The 16,607-nt window shown below is 32.6% G+C and overlaps 1 protein-coding gene and 2 long non-coding RNA genes across 4 annotated transcripts; 2 read left to right on the plus strand and 1 right to left on the minus strand.

Annotated features, from left to right (window-relative positions):
* Window positions 1-1,923: 1,923 nt before the first annotated feature.
* LOC123653653 lies at window positions 1,924-16,180 on the minus strand. The gene is made up of 7 exons (XM_045589649.1): window positions 15,865-16,180; window positions 15,256-15,395; window positions 14,718-14,880; window positions 13,906-14,124; window positions 11,588-11,746; window positions 10,260-10,394; window positions 1,924-2,117 (listed from the first exon to the last, which is right to left on the minus strand). Exons 1-7 carry the CDS (start codon window positions 16,003-16,005, stop codon window positions 1,956-1,958), a joined length of 1,119 nt encoding a protein of 372 aa, XP_045445605.1. The 5' UTR covers window positions 16,006-16,180; the 3' UTR covers window positions 1,924-1,955.
* LOC123653655 lies at window positions 3,197-8,446 on the plus strand. The gene is made up of 2 exons (XR_006743137.1): window positions 3,197-3,242; window positions 8,379-8,446. It is a non-coding gene; the product is annotated as an uncharacterized LOC123653655 (long non-coding RNA).
* LOC123653654 lies at window positions 3,291-7,666 on the plus strand. 2 transcript variants are annotated; one of them, XR_006743136.1, is made up of 2 exons: window positions 3,291-3,369; window positions 7,573-7,666. It is a non-coding gene; the product is annotated as an uncharacterized LOC123653654 (long non-coding RNA). The 2 variants fall into 2 exon arrangements; XR_006743135.1 differs by lacking the exon at window positions 3,291-3,369 and adding an exon at window positions 6,820-7,489.
* Window positions 16,181-16,607: the final 427 nt, after the last annotated feature.

A 16,607-nucleotide genomic window follows, 5' to 3' on the forward strand; every position in this document is an offset into this window, starting at 1 on the left:
AGTATAACTTTCGTAAAACTTAACAATATTTATTGTACTGCTAAAAGGAAAACCACTTTAGATACGATCTATCTTAAGGTGTTGAAGACTACAAAGCGGAGATCAAATCGGATATGGCAAGACCATATCAGTCAGTATCCTATAAAGATTATTTGTACATAAGCCATTTAGCCTCTGTTCACTAGTACTGTTCCATTAAATCGAATTGTTAACACAACCAGTCATTGTAGTTACGTCGTAGCATCTATAGTTTCACAACACGGTTATTGGAATTAGTAGCAATACAAAGAACAATACACCTTGTGAATCATAGTGGTTGAATGTACTTTAAAATTATTTATATTACATATATTTATTTTAATTAGAGGTTATTTTTTGAATAAAGCAAAGACTATATTTATACCGTATTCTTACGGATATTTTTTATTCCGTCAATGCCGTAAAACTAAATAAAAATACTTAACTATTGTCATGATAAATTTATTTATACGGTTAAATTATTTTTTTTTCAGAATTTTGTTATAATTTGCATATTAAATAATTTTATGCACAAAAATGTCCTTATTTTCCGCAAGGTGTAAAGTTTTTTTAAAGTAAAAGGGTTATTTATATTATAAATAAATGATAATTTAACAGAACAGTACTACAACGCGGTACTCGCCGATAGGTATTAATAGCGATTAACACTAGAAACAGTAACATTTTAACTTTCAATGTTACTCATATTTGCGCTCAGCAAGCCAATAAATGTTGTACGTTGTTTATTCATCAGCCTGAGTTTAAAATCTCTTACAAGTAAAAACAATTTGGATCACAACCTTAACTAAAATGTACAAATATATCAATTTTTTTTTTCATTAAATAACATAAATCGAATGAGCAATGACGTCATTAATTTTGATTTGTTTTCCTTGAGATTGTTAAACAACATATTCTTGTTGGTGCAACTGTTTTAGGGGATTATTTTTGTCACTAAATAAAACTTTATTTCACTAACGCATTAATTTTTTGAATTAAAATTTAAACAACAAAATTTTTGAAAAAAGAATTAAAATAAACTTTTGGAAAAAGGATGTCTTTTTGGAAATGAATAATAAAAAAAAAAGTGCTACACTGCTTAATCGCACGCAATGTCGTGAGAGCGTCACTAGTTTAGGCACATTGTGGAACACATTTAACAATATTTGTACTACTCTTTCTAAACCCACGAAAAATATTATTAGGTTAAGAAACGTTAATCTTTAACGATTGGCAATTAATGAGACATTTTTAAATACGTAAATACACGTAAAACGTTACTTATATTGAATCCCTCGGTATTATTTCTCATTCCGTCATATGATACAATCATATATTTGTCACATTTTGTTATTTAACATAAATAGGCCATAACAAATCAATGTAAAGAAATTATTAATAAATAATTATAATTTGAGCATATATCAGTAAGTACTTTATCATACTATTTAATGATTACATAATTTTGAACAAATACAAAAAAATAAGTATTCAAATTTTACCTCCACTAAAAATGATATACTACGATTTTCAATCGTATCACGCTGTACAAATACTGTTTGCAATCTTGTAGTTCGTAAAAAAATCAAGGCTCGGTTAATTGTCAAATACACTAGTTATAACAATACACATAATGAAATTAATGCTTCTTTTAAATAAATAAATTAAGTAGAAAAACGATTGCAAAATAAAATGAAATAATTTTTAAACACCAATTAGTATAAAAAATGTAATTTACTTTTACAATCGTATAAAAAAAATAAGGTCTTTACGATCTTCAACCTGTCATCGATCGATCATATGTATTCTGTGTACGGTGACAGCGTAGCGTATTTGACAATTACGTCAAAGCTCAGGGGTCATAAACATGTGGCTAGTTTAGGAACGTATAAAAGATACTTGCAGAGGTGGTAAACTCAGGCCCGCAGTGTCGTCGTTTACGAGCCTCCTTTCTTTTTCCCCCGCGCGGCCGGTAGTGTGACGCCGCGTATCGAACGCATCGCCATAGCGCGGTTGAAATGACGCTGAGTTTTGTGTTCGTCGGGTGTCTCGCTACCGTTGTCCACTGACGACAGTATCACTAGCAACACGCCCATTACCTGTTTTAATTGTAAATTGTAAAGGTTTTTCAACTTTATATAGACAAATACCTCATACATATACAAGTGAGAAATAAAATTAATAGTATGTAGTTCAATGAATACACATTTCACTGGCTAGTACGTAAACTTCGAACTGAAAAAAATTGTATTGGGCGTCATCTATAATTATATATAAAAATTTCGTGTCACGATGTATGTTAGCGATAACTAACGGAACTACGGAACTAATTTTTATCAAAGTTTGTAAGTATCTGTAATTTGGTCCAACTTGGGAGATAGGGTACTTTTTATCTCAATTATTGATCACAATATTTGCTATCGCAAATTAAACGTTTATTAAACGACTAGTGTGTATTTATCCGTTAGTTCTATAAAATCCTAATAGATGGAGGTTTGGCATCTAAGTTGCGCAGATATCCGGTAGATGGCGCCATATTTCTAATTCTAGATGGCGCGTTTGAATATATAATTTACAAATATTTTAATAAATTATAATTACTGAGCCGCCAGTCAGCTAGTTTACGTAAGTATAATTTTCTTTTTGTTTGTTTTCAAATCCATTTTATAAACTACTACTAAACGAGTTTTAGATATGTACTTGCATAGACATAGACAAAAATTAACATCCTATCGCTAATATTAAAAATGCTAGTTTTTTTTGTAACTCGTGATTATATAAAAAAAAAAATACTAAGTAGAAACATTTTATGATGTTAATTTTGTGTGGTTGTAAATCATTTTTATGTTATCATAACTGTAAAATTTATCTTTGTGGTGAACAATAAAGTTTACTATTATGAAGTTATCTATGTGAATTTAATTATTATACAACCAATGAAGTGATAATGGTAAAATAAAAATAGGATAAGTGACATATATATATATAGGTAGGTACCGCAAAATAAATTCCACTGAAAATGTCGTAAAGAACAATGGCGAAAAAGTTGTTGATAGAATTCCTAAGCGTCTATAAATGTCTTAATGTCAAATGTAAATAAAATAATTTCTTACGTTTTTTCAATACATTTTTAAGATCTGTGTAAGTCTAGGAAAAATATCATTTTTAATGAAACAAACATTTGATTATTGTAAAAATGATTTGACATGTCATTGGAATATGAGGTACCTAGCGATTTTTTTTTTTTTGGGAGTTTATGGCCTGGTATCTAGACCTTTAAGCCAAGTCTTGAGTATTTTTATTCGATTTATTATAATTTCCTCACTGTATTTTTGATGAATTTATATAGAGGTACGTAATAAGATCTATTTTTTAGCATATCACTCAGGCGGCGGGAGGGATCTTGCACTGTCACTTGATTTTGCACTATGTCACTAATTTCACTGACAAGAATCAATCTATCTAACGAAAAGCGCTCACATGTAAATATGAAATGTTCGATATCACCAATTGAGTTATTACAAAAGGTGCAGTAGCTACTCTCCACTATGCCCAACCGAGCCAGGTGGGCCGGGACAGTGGAGTGACCAAAACGCAGTCTGTTTATAGTCGTAATAAAGTCCCGACTGGCCATTTTCAGTTTGTAATACCATGGTGCTACAGGTAGATTTACTTGAACATTTCCATACCATTTACCCTTCTGTTCTTGATCTTGTTTCCAAAATTCGACCCATAAGCTATTGACATGATTGTCAATAGATTGATAACAGTCGGTCAAAGGTACTTTTACTATGGAACTAACGTCAAACATGTTGATTCCATCACGTGCAATTTCATCTACTATCTCATTTCCTGTTATGCCCCTATGTGATGGAATCCACATGAAAGAGACCTGTATACCCTTTTGTGCATAACTAAATAACAATTTTTTAATATTATACAAAATATAGTTTTTTTTAAAGTCGAATCTGAGATTGGTTAAACTTTGGACCATACTTAAACTGTCTGTTAAAATTAAAAAATTGTTAGAACTATTTATACGTGTGATCCTCTTCAGGGCCTCGAGGGCCGCATATACCTCTGCAGTGAAAACACTGCATTTGGGGTCCAGAAGAAAACTTTGACCAAACTTGGATTGGGGATCATAAACAGCACTACGCACAAAGAACTCACTTTTGCTACCATCTGTATACAAAGTATAGTAGTTATTGTCGGAAAGAAAACTTAATAGTTCACAATTATTAAAAATTTTTTTAGTAACAATATTAGTTTCAAATATAATACAGGAATATGGGTATGAGTAGCATGTCCACTTTAATTGTTTAATTACATTTTTAAAGTCTTCATTCATTTGCATTACAATGAGAGGCAGAACTGGGAAATAACCTCGTAAGAGCTCACCTCCCGAAATCTGCTGGACCGGGCATTGTACAGGAAAAGGTACTATTTTTTTTAAAACATTATCTTTACCAGATAATAGCTTTAGTAAATATCTCTCTATTAGTAGAAGTCTTCTAAGACACAGTGGCATTATTTTGGTTTCAACTTCCATAGCTCGTATGGGAGTTGAAGACATAGCCCCAGAAATAATTCTCAGAGCTTTGTTTTGAATTATATCTAGTTTTTTAACACAACTACTATTTGAGTAGGCTAAACAACTGTAGTCAAAGTGACTTCTAACTATAGATTTATATAGCATACTTAAAACTTTGGGGTCTGCACCCCAAGTCACACCAGCTAAACATCTTATAATATTTAAGCCTTTAAGAGAGTTAGTTATAATGTGATTGATGTGTAAATCAAAACAAAGTTTGTTGTCAATGACAACACCCAGGAATTTATGATTAGGTACAACTGAAATTGGATGATTATTGTAAAGTATGTCTTTAGAGGGAAAATCTTTACTAAAAATCATGGCCTTGCTTTTGTTGGGGTTAATCTGTAGAGCTAACCTGTCATTATAATATATGTACAATTGATTTAAAGCATTATTTATACTATTTACAGCTCTATCTATATTATGGTCTGTACAGTATATTACAAGATCATCTGCAAATTGTAAAATATTTACACCTTCTATATTTACAAAATTAAGAATTTGACTAGTATATACATTGTACAGCAATGGAGATAAAGTAGCCCCCTGCATTGTACCTTTGGAGACACTTCTGGGGCCATGGAGAATATTATTATGCCTTATATACAAAGTTCTATCTGTTAAAAAATTAAATAACCAATGACAAAGTGTGCCTGGTATACCTATGTCAGAAAGAACTTGAACCAAAATGCCAGGGTCTACATTATCAAATGCACCTTGAACATCCAGAAAAACACAAACACTAGACTTATTATTATTATTGGCATATTTCAGATCTGACAAGAGAGAGATGAAGCTGTCAGCACAACTTCGCCCTCTCCGGAAGCCATATTGAACATGTGGAATGATGTTGTTTGCCTCTACATAATACTCAAGACGCATTTTTATCATGTTTTCATTAAGCTTTCCAACACAAGATGACAATGATATAGGACGATATGAGTTAGGATCTTCAGGGTGGCTTGTCAAGCTTAAGTATAGGGATTACACACTGTGTTTTCCAAGATTCAGGAATTTTTTTTAAGTGCCAAAGAGCGTTAAGATTAGCTAATAGTTTCTTTTGAACGGACTGATTTAGGTTTTTAATCAAAATGTATGGACAATCATCTAAACCAGGGGTTGTGTTTCGTCTGGATTGTAAACTTGTACAAAACTCACTCCAAGTAAAGGGTTCTATGAGAAAACTGGACTTTTGAAGGCTATTATTAATAAGAAAATAACTTTCTAGATTATCAATAACCCTACATCCCTTTTGAGATAATTTTTCTAAGAGAGGGACAACAAATTCATCTTTATATGTTCTATTATTGCATTTTATTCGTTTAAATAACTTGATGTATTTCCAAATAATACTAACAGGTGTAGTTCTGTTAAAAGTATTACAGATATTCGCCCAACCATTGCGTTTATGTTCTGAAATAGTCTTTTTCTTAACAGCAACAAGTCTTTTGTAATTAATGTAATTATCAATGGTTGGGTCCCTTCTGTACAGTTTTAAAGCTTCATAAGTTTTAATAACATTCTGTTCACATGTGTCACTCCACCAAGGTGCTGGAGGTTTGCAACGATAGTTATTTGTTTTGACAAACTTTGGCACAGTATCCCTCTTAAGTGTATCAAGCCTTTCGATAAATTCGTCATAAGACTGTAATGGATTCTCATTATTAACTTCAAAATTAGAAAAAGCAGTTATAGATAGCTCATTGTATTTCGTCCAGTCTGTCTTGTTGTATAAGAATTTTTCAATGGGAGGATTAATTTGATATCTATCAACAGACAATAAAACACGAGTAAGCGTAGGAAAATGATAGCTCCCCATACAATCATCATGCACCCACCATTCGCATAGTGGAGTGATTGCAGCACTACAAAAGCTAACATCAATAGCCGATGGATTTCGGTTAGGATAATTAATAGTAGTGAAGCTACCATTATTAAGGACACATAGATCAAATTCATCAATTAAATCGTATAACTGGTGACCCCGACTTTTCGTGGTCATACACCCAAATGCAACATGGTGAGCATTGAAATCACCAGCCACATATATTGGCTTAGGCAAATTTCTAATTATATCACGTAGTTTACTTATTCTGAAGTTACCATTCGAGGGAGGGCAATATACACATAAAATCGTTAAGTGGTTACCACTTACATATAATGATAACGCCACAGTCTGAATGTCTTGGTAAAATCTGGTTTGAATAATATTATATTTAAAATACGGTTTGATCAAAATTGCTACTCCACCGTGCTCATTTTGGGCATTATGATAGTGGGAATTATATCCCGAAATTTTAAGATGCTGAGTATCTTTCAGCCAAGTTTCATTGAGTAGACAGATATCAACATTTTGCTCAACTAAAAATTTAGACAATAAGGGTTTTTTACTATATATACTTTGAATATTGTACTGAGCTATACATAACTGCTGAATGTTCTGTACTGCACTGTCCATTAATGTGACAGATTTTTTAAAAGTAAGTCTTTAATGAGCAGTGTAGTCACAGGTTCATTATCTGTTTTATTACCCAATTCCACTAAAGTTTGGACCATTGCCATCAGAATATTATTATTGTTTGCAATTTGAGCCTTAAGTTGAGTTTGGTTCAAGTTGGGTTCAGGCACTGTTTTATTTACACTATTTACAATTTTTACATTTTTATTTGATTTATGTATATTTTGGCTTATTGATGGTAGGGTCTTAACAATGCTGCTCGACTGTGCAGGTAAAGACGGAAAATCAGTTGACGTAAGTGTATTAGCCACAGAGGCATAAGTAATTTTACCCTTTTTTTCAAGTATTTTTTTCATTTTTATTGGGCAAGATTTGGAAATAGCCAGGTGAGGGCCACTGCAATTGACACAACACAGGTTCTCTTTTTGATCGCAATCTCTGAAATTATGTTCTCCGGCACATATTGAGCAACGTTGTTTACCGTTACAAATTTTCGCAGGATGGTTGAACTTGAAGCACCGGAAGCATTGCTGCAACGGCGGGACATATTCAAACACCCTGAACGAAAATAGGTCATATTGGATGTTGTCAGGCAGAACATTTGACAAGAAAGTTATACTGACAGTTTCGAGACCTACAGTACTTTGACCGACTTTTTTCGTGAATCTTCGCACTGAAATAATTTCATAGATCGAAGACAGTTTAGTATAAATAAATCCTTGTTCGAAATGTTGGTAGGCACATATCGGATGATTCCAATTTTTTCTATCTGCGCTGCAGGAATGTGCGCCTTTAAGTTGTGCTTTGTTAAAAAGTCTGTATTTGTGATAAAATTATTTGCAGTGTTGTATTGTTTAAAAACAGCCGCAATTTTATTCGCATTGACTCTATGTAAAGCTACCACACCTTTCACCTCCGAAGTAAAAATATGATTTAAGTAAACTGGGCTTTTATTTCCAAGTTTAACCTGTTGGTCCTTGCTTTCTACAAAAACTTTGAAGTCCGTATTTGTACAATGTTCAGGATAAAGTCTCAGATAACCTGGCTTAAAAAACGGAATAAAGTCATCCTCACCGCCGCCTACTTCAGGTCCACCTTCCTTCGCACCTCTTTTACGAGCAAATTTGGATCTTTTCGGGGTTCCACCTGGGTCCTCCGGTTCATTCATTTTAATAATTAACAAAATGTACAATTATTTACACTGACCAAAATAAGTTTTGGTAATATTCACACAGGATATTTTAACGAAAAAAAAACAGTAATAGTAAATCGACCGCCACGTTTAGAGCTCCCGCCAAAACTCAGGTACCTAGCGATAGTTCCGTTGAATGTTGCCACATGGTAATAAATCTTCTCTTAGTAACATAAATGAACTTTTTGCCTTTAAATAAATACACTTTACACGTATTATATTGCATCAAGTTACACGATTTATATTGTATAAACCCGAAACATTGTTTTATTACAAAGAATAACGCGTTATTTATTTATTTGCTAAGCCCAATTATTTCATAAATACAATAATAATTCGAGAATGGCAAAGGTAAAATAGTATGATAGCCTTGACAACACTTGAAAATCATAACTGTCATAATTGAGCGAAGGACTAGAATCCAGCTTATAATAAAATATATATAAAAATAATGTACCCGGTCGAGCAGGAATAGTAGAGTACTGTTGTAGTTGTTTAGTTGGAGGAAGGACTGTTGGATGTTGCGCGCATACAATGACTTTGGTATGGTACCTTGGTTGGGCGAGACATCAACAAAATATCACAGCACCGGCAGGGTTTCTGGGTGACATTGTTATTATGGACGATGTAGAATATACGTAATAAGAAAATAATGTTGTTTTATTTTATAAACAGGCCTTTCTTCTATTAGAAAAAATGAGCAGATACTCTGACTGACTGTAGAGGACCACTGTCTTTATGCCACGCATCTGTATATAAGTGGTTTCTAGAGTTTGATTTTTAACCTAGAGGCCGCACTTTCATTTTTTGCAGGGAATAACCATTTTGTGTGCCATTGTAAACTGTTTCTTATTTGGTTAAGACCTTGCAGGCTGCTCATCTGATTATCTGATAAAAAGATGATCCCATGCTGCAAAGGGCACGATAAGTGGATGGTCCTGGTAACTATCTATGTGATTATCATTAAAGAAAAATCTAATCAGAAGCGTGGTCTAGAAATTCTAAGAGCAGGGTTTATTAGATCTGTTGACATACAGCGCTCATGATTTAAGAAGATTAACATCTTTGTCGATCGTCGATTTTATATCACCTACAGCTAACGCTGATGTACCTATGTAGGAAATACCTATGTAAGGACAGGTCACAAAGAAAATCCCCGAATATGACATATTTTAGTCCTAAGGTTTAAAACAAGCGTCTAAGAAAAATATTTTTCTTTATTTTATTTTTATTTTATACTTTATTGTACACCACAAATATATTACAAACAAAGCATAAAGATTTACAGAGTTACAGACAGTGAAGTACAATGGGCGGACTTATGGCTAATTAGCCATTTATTATTTTGCTGTAAGTGCGTCGATAGTCTAAATATATCTACTACAAGGTTTTGTAATCAATCTATCTAGTTGTTAAAAATGTAGTTTCGGACTATATTTAACATATATTTGACTAAGTTTTTGATCAGGTACCAACAAGTTGTTGACACATAACCTCTAATGGCCAGTTTCAATACTCTATCTATCTCTAAATTTGCTTACTAGCGATAGATTTTTGACACAATTTATATGGAGTTAACGTCAAAATTCTATCTCTAGTAAGCAAATTTAGAGATAGATAGAGTATTGAAACTGGCCATAAATGTTCAACCTGGAATATCTTCAATTGATTACTTCTTTCGGTGGTGCTTCTTTAAGCAAAAGTGATTAGGAATTTAAGTACTATTTTACTACATATTTTTCATTAGTAGACGCTAAAAATTTATGCCAACAAAAATTTGTTAGGGGATCTGCCATTGTCCTTTGTTTTGTTCGTAAAAAAAATTACGTTATCTGTAAATCTGTGATAATAATAATAATAATAAAAACAATCATACTTGACAAAAAAAAAAAAAACAAAACAATCTAAGACAATATTTTTGTACACGTAGGTATATTAAACCCTTTTAGAAATACCCTCTTTTTCTTGGTAAAAAGTTAAAACATAAAACTTACCAAGCAAATAATTATCAGTAGCGTGTACACGTGTACGGAAGCTTCGGGCATGTTCTCGATGTCTCTGAGCGCGGTCAGAGTTGGCTCGAAGTCTGGTCGAAGGTCTAATGCGTGTTTTAGGTGCAGTGCTGCCTCCTATAAATATAACATAATATGCTGGCTTTTATACTATTTAATCATCTAGTTATCTTTATATATAAAATAATAAGCTAACAATTAACTCATCTTTTATACAGAGGTACAAATAACGGAACAATCGTGCATTTTGCGAAATAATAGTATTCAGCCTGACTGGGGTCTGATGGAGTGAATCAACCTTACAGAAGTTCACAGCCAATTAGTATTCTCAATTAGCGTTGCACTTGTGTGGTGATTAAAGTAGCCAAAGGGCCTTTGGGTGGATTAAGAGTAGGCTCAACATTTTGCTTGTAATGCTTATGATATGGCAGGAAGTAAGCTACAGAAACCGCTTATTATAAGACTGACCATACGATAGTTTACCACTTCATTGCTACAAAAAAAAAATTAACTTCAGGAATTTAAACGTTTTAACTTTTTTACGAGCTTCCCTTCAGGTTTAAAGCTGGTAAATAGAGAACGCCACCAAGTCTAAATATGATAGAGAGTTTCGTTTCCAATAAAAAAACTATTCTATTTGCATAACCGTTAAAAATCGAAAAAGATATATTCAAAAATGAGCGGAATCGTGTGAAAATATACGAGTGTGCTTTAGAGCACACGCCTGAAGTAAAACTTCTTTAGCTCGATCTATATGTATGTATATATGAGAGAAAGATAATATGTGCATCCACCTCTCTATCTTGCCCCTACACGTATACGTACGTAACTCTCTCTTTCTATCTTCACTAACTTATACCTCCCTTTCAACTTCTGTTTGCCTCACACGCTGTTGCCCACTTTTAACTGAGGTAGGGCACAGCAGGAATTTCCTGCTCAAAATATGGAGCAGCCCGACTGGGGTAGTACCTCGACCTTACAGAAGATCACAGCTAAATAATACTGTTTTCAAGCAGTATTGTGTTCCTGTTGGTGAGTAAGGTGACCAGAGCTCCTGGGGGGATTGGGGATTGGGTCGCCAACGCGCTTGCGATGCTTCTGGTGTTGCAGGCGTCTATAAGCTACGGTAATCGCTTACCATCAGGTGAGCCGTACGCTTGTTTGCCGACCTAGTGACATAAAAAAAAACCCGATCACACTTCGTAACGCTCTTGTCACGCACTCACCAGCTTACTCCCCACGTCATGTTTGGGTAAAGAAGTTTTACTTCAAAAAATCGTATCCAGACTTTAATGTAACATTAGTCTCACCTGATAATGTCCATAAGCTTTAAATATCTCGCCCAGAGTGAAGTATTGCTGCCACGCACTGCGGTCTGGAGGCTGTACCTCGAGTGAACGTCGCGTTAAATAGATCGCGTCGTCTAGGTACTGTAGAGTGAATAGCACGCGGGCTAGGTTTAGCAGCACCTGTGGTGACAAAAGAGGTTATATATAAACATATATAATACATTCATACATATACACTATACATACTGGATAAGAAATGGCAATGACTGTCAAGTCGGCGGATTCGACCTCCTTACACATGACAAATGGGGCCGTAAATAATTGGTTGGAAAGCCCCACGATTCTCTAGCCCATTTTCTCTATTACCACTAGTTCTCTAATTGCAGAAAGATATGTCACTAAAATTCTGAAGTGGACATGGCATAGCACTAGTGGCCAGTAAACAGCCCCGACTTAGCTTATTGAGCATACACGAGACGAACTGGGACGACGTGTACGTCAGCGTAATCCGCTGCCAATCACGAATTATCACAGTATCGCCTCAAAAGTCTCGTAGAAAGTATGTCAAATCGCATAACAGCAATATTGTGTGCTCGTTGAGGCAACACAAAGTACTACAATGCGAAAAAACGGCACGCCTGTAAACTACGAAACTTCGCAATTTTTATTTTACATTTATTAAAAATAAAAAGTTTGAATTAGTTTTTTTTTTAATTCTCATTTAAGCACATTAAAATATTCTTTAATTTTGTCTTTATTTCATGAAGTCAGGCACTTTTGAAGATTTTTAAGATTTTCTCAACAACCATTTTTCTTTGAGGTCCAGTGTATTAGTTATGCTTCAGCCTGTAATATCCCACTGCTGGGCATAGGCCTCTTTCCCCATGTAGGATAAGGACCAGAGCTTAATCCACCACGCTGCTCCAATGCAGGTTGGCGGATATATTCTGTACTATGAGTTACGATGGCTATCAAATCTAAATGACAACAACCGGGACCGACGGCTCAACGTGCTCTCCGATGCACGATGGGCAGACCCACAAGGACTGCACAAACACCCAGACCACGGCGAACATCTGTATAGCTAATAAAAAATGTTTGTCATGTACGGGGACTGAACCCGCAACCGCCAGCGCAACAGCCACAAACTAGTGCTGAGACCGTTGCGCCAACGCGTCGTCGTGTATTAGTTAGTATAGATTGAATTAATGACACCCACATTTAGACCAGAGTTGTTGTTTATTGCTTATTTACAATAATTCATAGTAAGTTACTTTAAATCCTATAAGACAACCTTCAAATACTATAATAAAAACAGATAAAAACAGAATTTTTTATATTAGCCTGACAGAAAAATAACTATTTATAATAAAACGATTGATTTACTATAAGTCTGTTCATATAATTCATATAAGAAGTAATACATTTAACAGTATTCTATTTATCTGTTGGAATTTTGTGTTTTTTTATTAGACTTAATCGTGTATTGAATTGATTCATATCTGTCATCTCTATGTGCTCACTATCTGTTGTATAATAATAGCTGTATAAAAGACAAATCATACTGTATTGTACCTGTGTTCAACTGTGTATTTCTACTTGCAATGTTTTTATGATGTGTCGATGGTATGTCTATTTAATAAATAAAAATAATAAAAATAAAGAATCCTCAGCAATCCAATGGCAGATACCAAATAAATCTAATATACTAAATTAAAATAATCTAATCTGTTTAAGGAAACAAATGTATAAAATGAGCTATTTTAAGAAGAAATGGTTCAGCAAGTATAAGATTGAACCTTATCTTTAAAAAAAGATAGGTATTTCATTTGTTAACATTTTGATTTATATTTATGACTATAAAATATAAAGATTTATTTACAGTTGTCACATAATCAACTATTAGTAATTTGTAATGAAATGTACAGGTCGAATACCTTTCAGTCTAGACCACCTGCATTATGATACCCTTGTGGTGTTAGAATTAAGTGTCATTATCCTTTATTAATGTAAACTTTGTTAGGGAGGGTTCCCATTTACATGATGGTGGGTTTTAAATGTTAATTACACATAACTTACATTTACTATTGATACCTTACAGGATTTAATACAATATTGACAGATTTTATAAAATAACAAAAATGATTACAATTATATATGTACATTATGTGTGTATGTATGTACTTCTTTTTAAAAAGACCATGTTTCTTATTTTCACTACTACAGGGCATAATGTGATGTTTTTTAGCCTATATTACTTATGATTATTTTTTTTTTGTTTTTTTATCATTTACCCAAATTATATCTGTTTATATTATTAGTATAAACAATACACTTACTTCAGCATTATAAGGCGATACAGCCAATGCTCGTCGGAAGCATTCAATCGACTGTCTTGTGTCACCTTTGATTCTCCAGAAATTACCAATTTGATTGTAAAGCTGCACTGACTTTGGTTTTTCTCTTTTAGCCTTTTTAAGGCGTTTTTCTAATGCATTTATATCTAATTCCGTCACACCATTCTTGTATGATTTTTTCTTTGTGAAAATAAGTGCAACCTGGTAACAAACAATCAAAATTAAATTTTTTAATAATAAAACTGATAATTTAATTGTGTGTGTCCATAGAACCTATACAAGTATACACACACAAAATTTCAACAAATCAATTTATTTGTTATAGTAAAATGCAAATGTAGTACAGATAAGTTGTAGATAAGGTATTATAATTACAAAAATATTCTTTATAGTGTAGATTTCAAATTGTTTGAGTATCTCTTAAGTGTAGTTGTTAATAAGTTAACAATAAAATTATCATCAATTGTTTCACATTTATGTAAGAACAGGTAATCATTTGGGAAATACATTTATTTACAAGTTATTGATGATTAGAGTATGTTGGAGGTTTAAAATTTGGCATTTTCTTTTCTATTCTTTGTTGCCGAATACTTTATTAATTCTAGATTGATTAAAATAACACTAATGTTGTGATTAAAATAGTATAGAAGTCTTAATATACTTAGTAAATAATCACTAAAAGTATAGTAGCTAATTTAATGCTGCTAAGTTTATGATTGTTTTTTGTTATTAATTTTTTTTATGAAAATTAAAATATTTTGTTATTAATTTTTTTCTATTTACGTAATGTTTACCTGGGGTTCAGGTACGTTAGGATGTCGATGTCGTCTTGCTACTCCCACTAGGTTGTCATAATATGTAAAATTAACAGCTTTACCGCAGTCCAAATATTCATCGTCAATATCACTCCCATTCATATCTGTGGGATTTGTTTCTTCACCATTTTCCCCAATAGCTCTGTAAAATAAATATTTATTTACATGTTTAACCATACATAACCTAAGGTAATAATAATGTATAATAATGTCATAAATAATCCTAAGGCAATAAATTTAAAGTCTGTGATTAAGATATTAGCTGCATCCTTTTTTAATTTTTTTTAAATAAAATCACATATATATTTATGCTCAGAACCAATGTGAAAATGGAACTTACAACTATAGAGCGGAAAGCAGGAAACTGCCAACTCCACGAATGTGCCAGTCAATATTTGTATTAAATTCTTATACTTTTCAGACTCAGAATCAAAGTAGGAATCGAACCCACAACCCTAGAGTGAAAGCATAGCCAGCTGTACCTATACACTAATTAATTTTTGTATAATATTTTTACCTTTGCTGTTCAAACATCTGGCAATCTGTACAGAACATGTCAAAGCCATGTTTAGTCCACGTATTACCATAGTAAACTGTTGAAGTTATTATACTGAATATATCATCTTCTTCAGTGATTTGAGATTTATCTGAGTCATCCTAAAAATAAATAACTAATATTAATTAAAAGGAATTTATATATTTAGTTTGTTTGTTATCAGAAAAACTTCAAATGAACAAAAATAATTTGTAATATTATTTTTAAATCTAAATTAAATCATATTTTTCAAAAATATCATAGGCTATTAAATATCAAGTTGCGGCTCAGAGCAGAGATCAACCTATGTAACTATGTCAACCTAGTTGACAAGCATCATAACGTATGGCAAGTGAAACTGCGATCGAATAATGGTTTTTTATTAAACACTTATATTACGATATTTTTTTGCTCAGCGTTATTTCAAGTTAGTGTTGCAATAATTCCGTACGTAACTCCTTTTATTCAAGGCTAACAAGATTGTTTCATAGAAATGTAAAACAGATCGGCGACAATATGTATGAGAGTATTAAGTATTAACGTTACCGATTATGTAAATGATAAAATAAGTACGTAATGAAACGTACTGACCTGGGATATTGTATTGCCGTCAACAATTTGCCCTTCTTCGACATCTAATTTCCAAATATTCGAAGTGCGAGAATTAGTCGTGATAATTTGAAAAGAAAATACATACAGAACCAAACAAGTCAAGTATGGTGATTCCCACATAGTGACTGATAAGGTCGAAAGTAACCATGTAAAATGTTTTAGGGTCTATTTTATGAAACACAACTTTCACACGAATCAATTTATTTGGGACAACAATCATATAAGAATAAAGTTAATCGTAATCTCCACTACTCTTCCTTGTCTTTATTTTGACATATAAAGATCACACAGATAAACAAAATCATTACCCTTTATTTTATATTAGTTTATATTTATAAAAATGTCGTTCAGGAATAATTACATTTCAATCATCATTTTTTTTTTCATAAAATTTTAAAGCATGTTAATATTATTATTAACGTTAGACATTATTTCACTGTAGTTTATTTCAAATATATAATATAAATTATTTTGTAATATTCTTAAGTTTCTTCTACACATGGTAGATTTAGACTATTAGTTTATTATTAAGGAAAAAAAAAAAACATTAACACTGAAATCAAAATAAAGCTATCGTTTATGGGAAAATACAAAGGTGAAGAATATTTTTAGCATAAACTTAGATATTGGAGTTTACTCCAAAGTTGTGTTTTAATACAAAAATTTTCTTTTTACTATAACTCTTAACTCCTAATATGGTCTCGCTCATGTGTGTAATAGCC

The sequence above is a fragment of the Melitaea cinxia genome, chromosome 5 (assembly GCF_905220565.1).
Source record: "Melitaea cinxia chromosome 5, ilMelCinx1.1, whole genome shotgun sequence".
NCBI classification, from domain to species: domain Eukaryota; kingdom Metazoa; phylum Arthropoda; class Insecta; order Lepidoptera; family Nymphalidae; genus Melitaea; species Melitaea cinxia.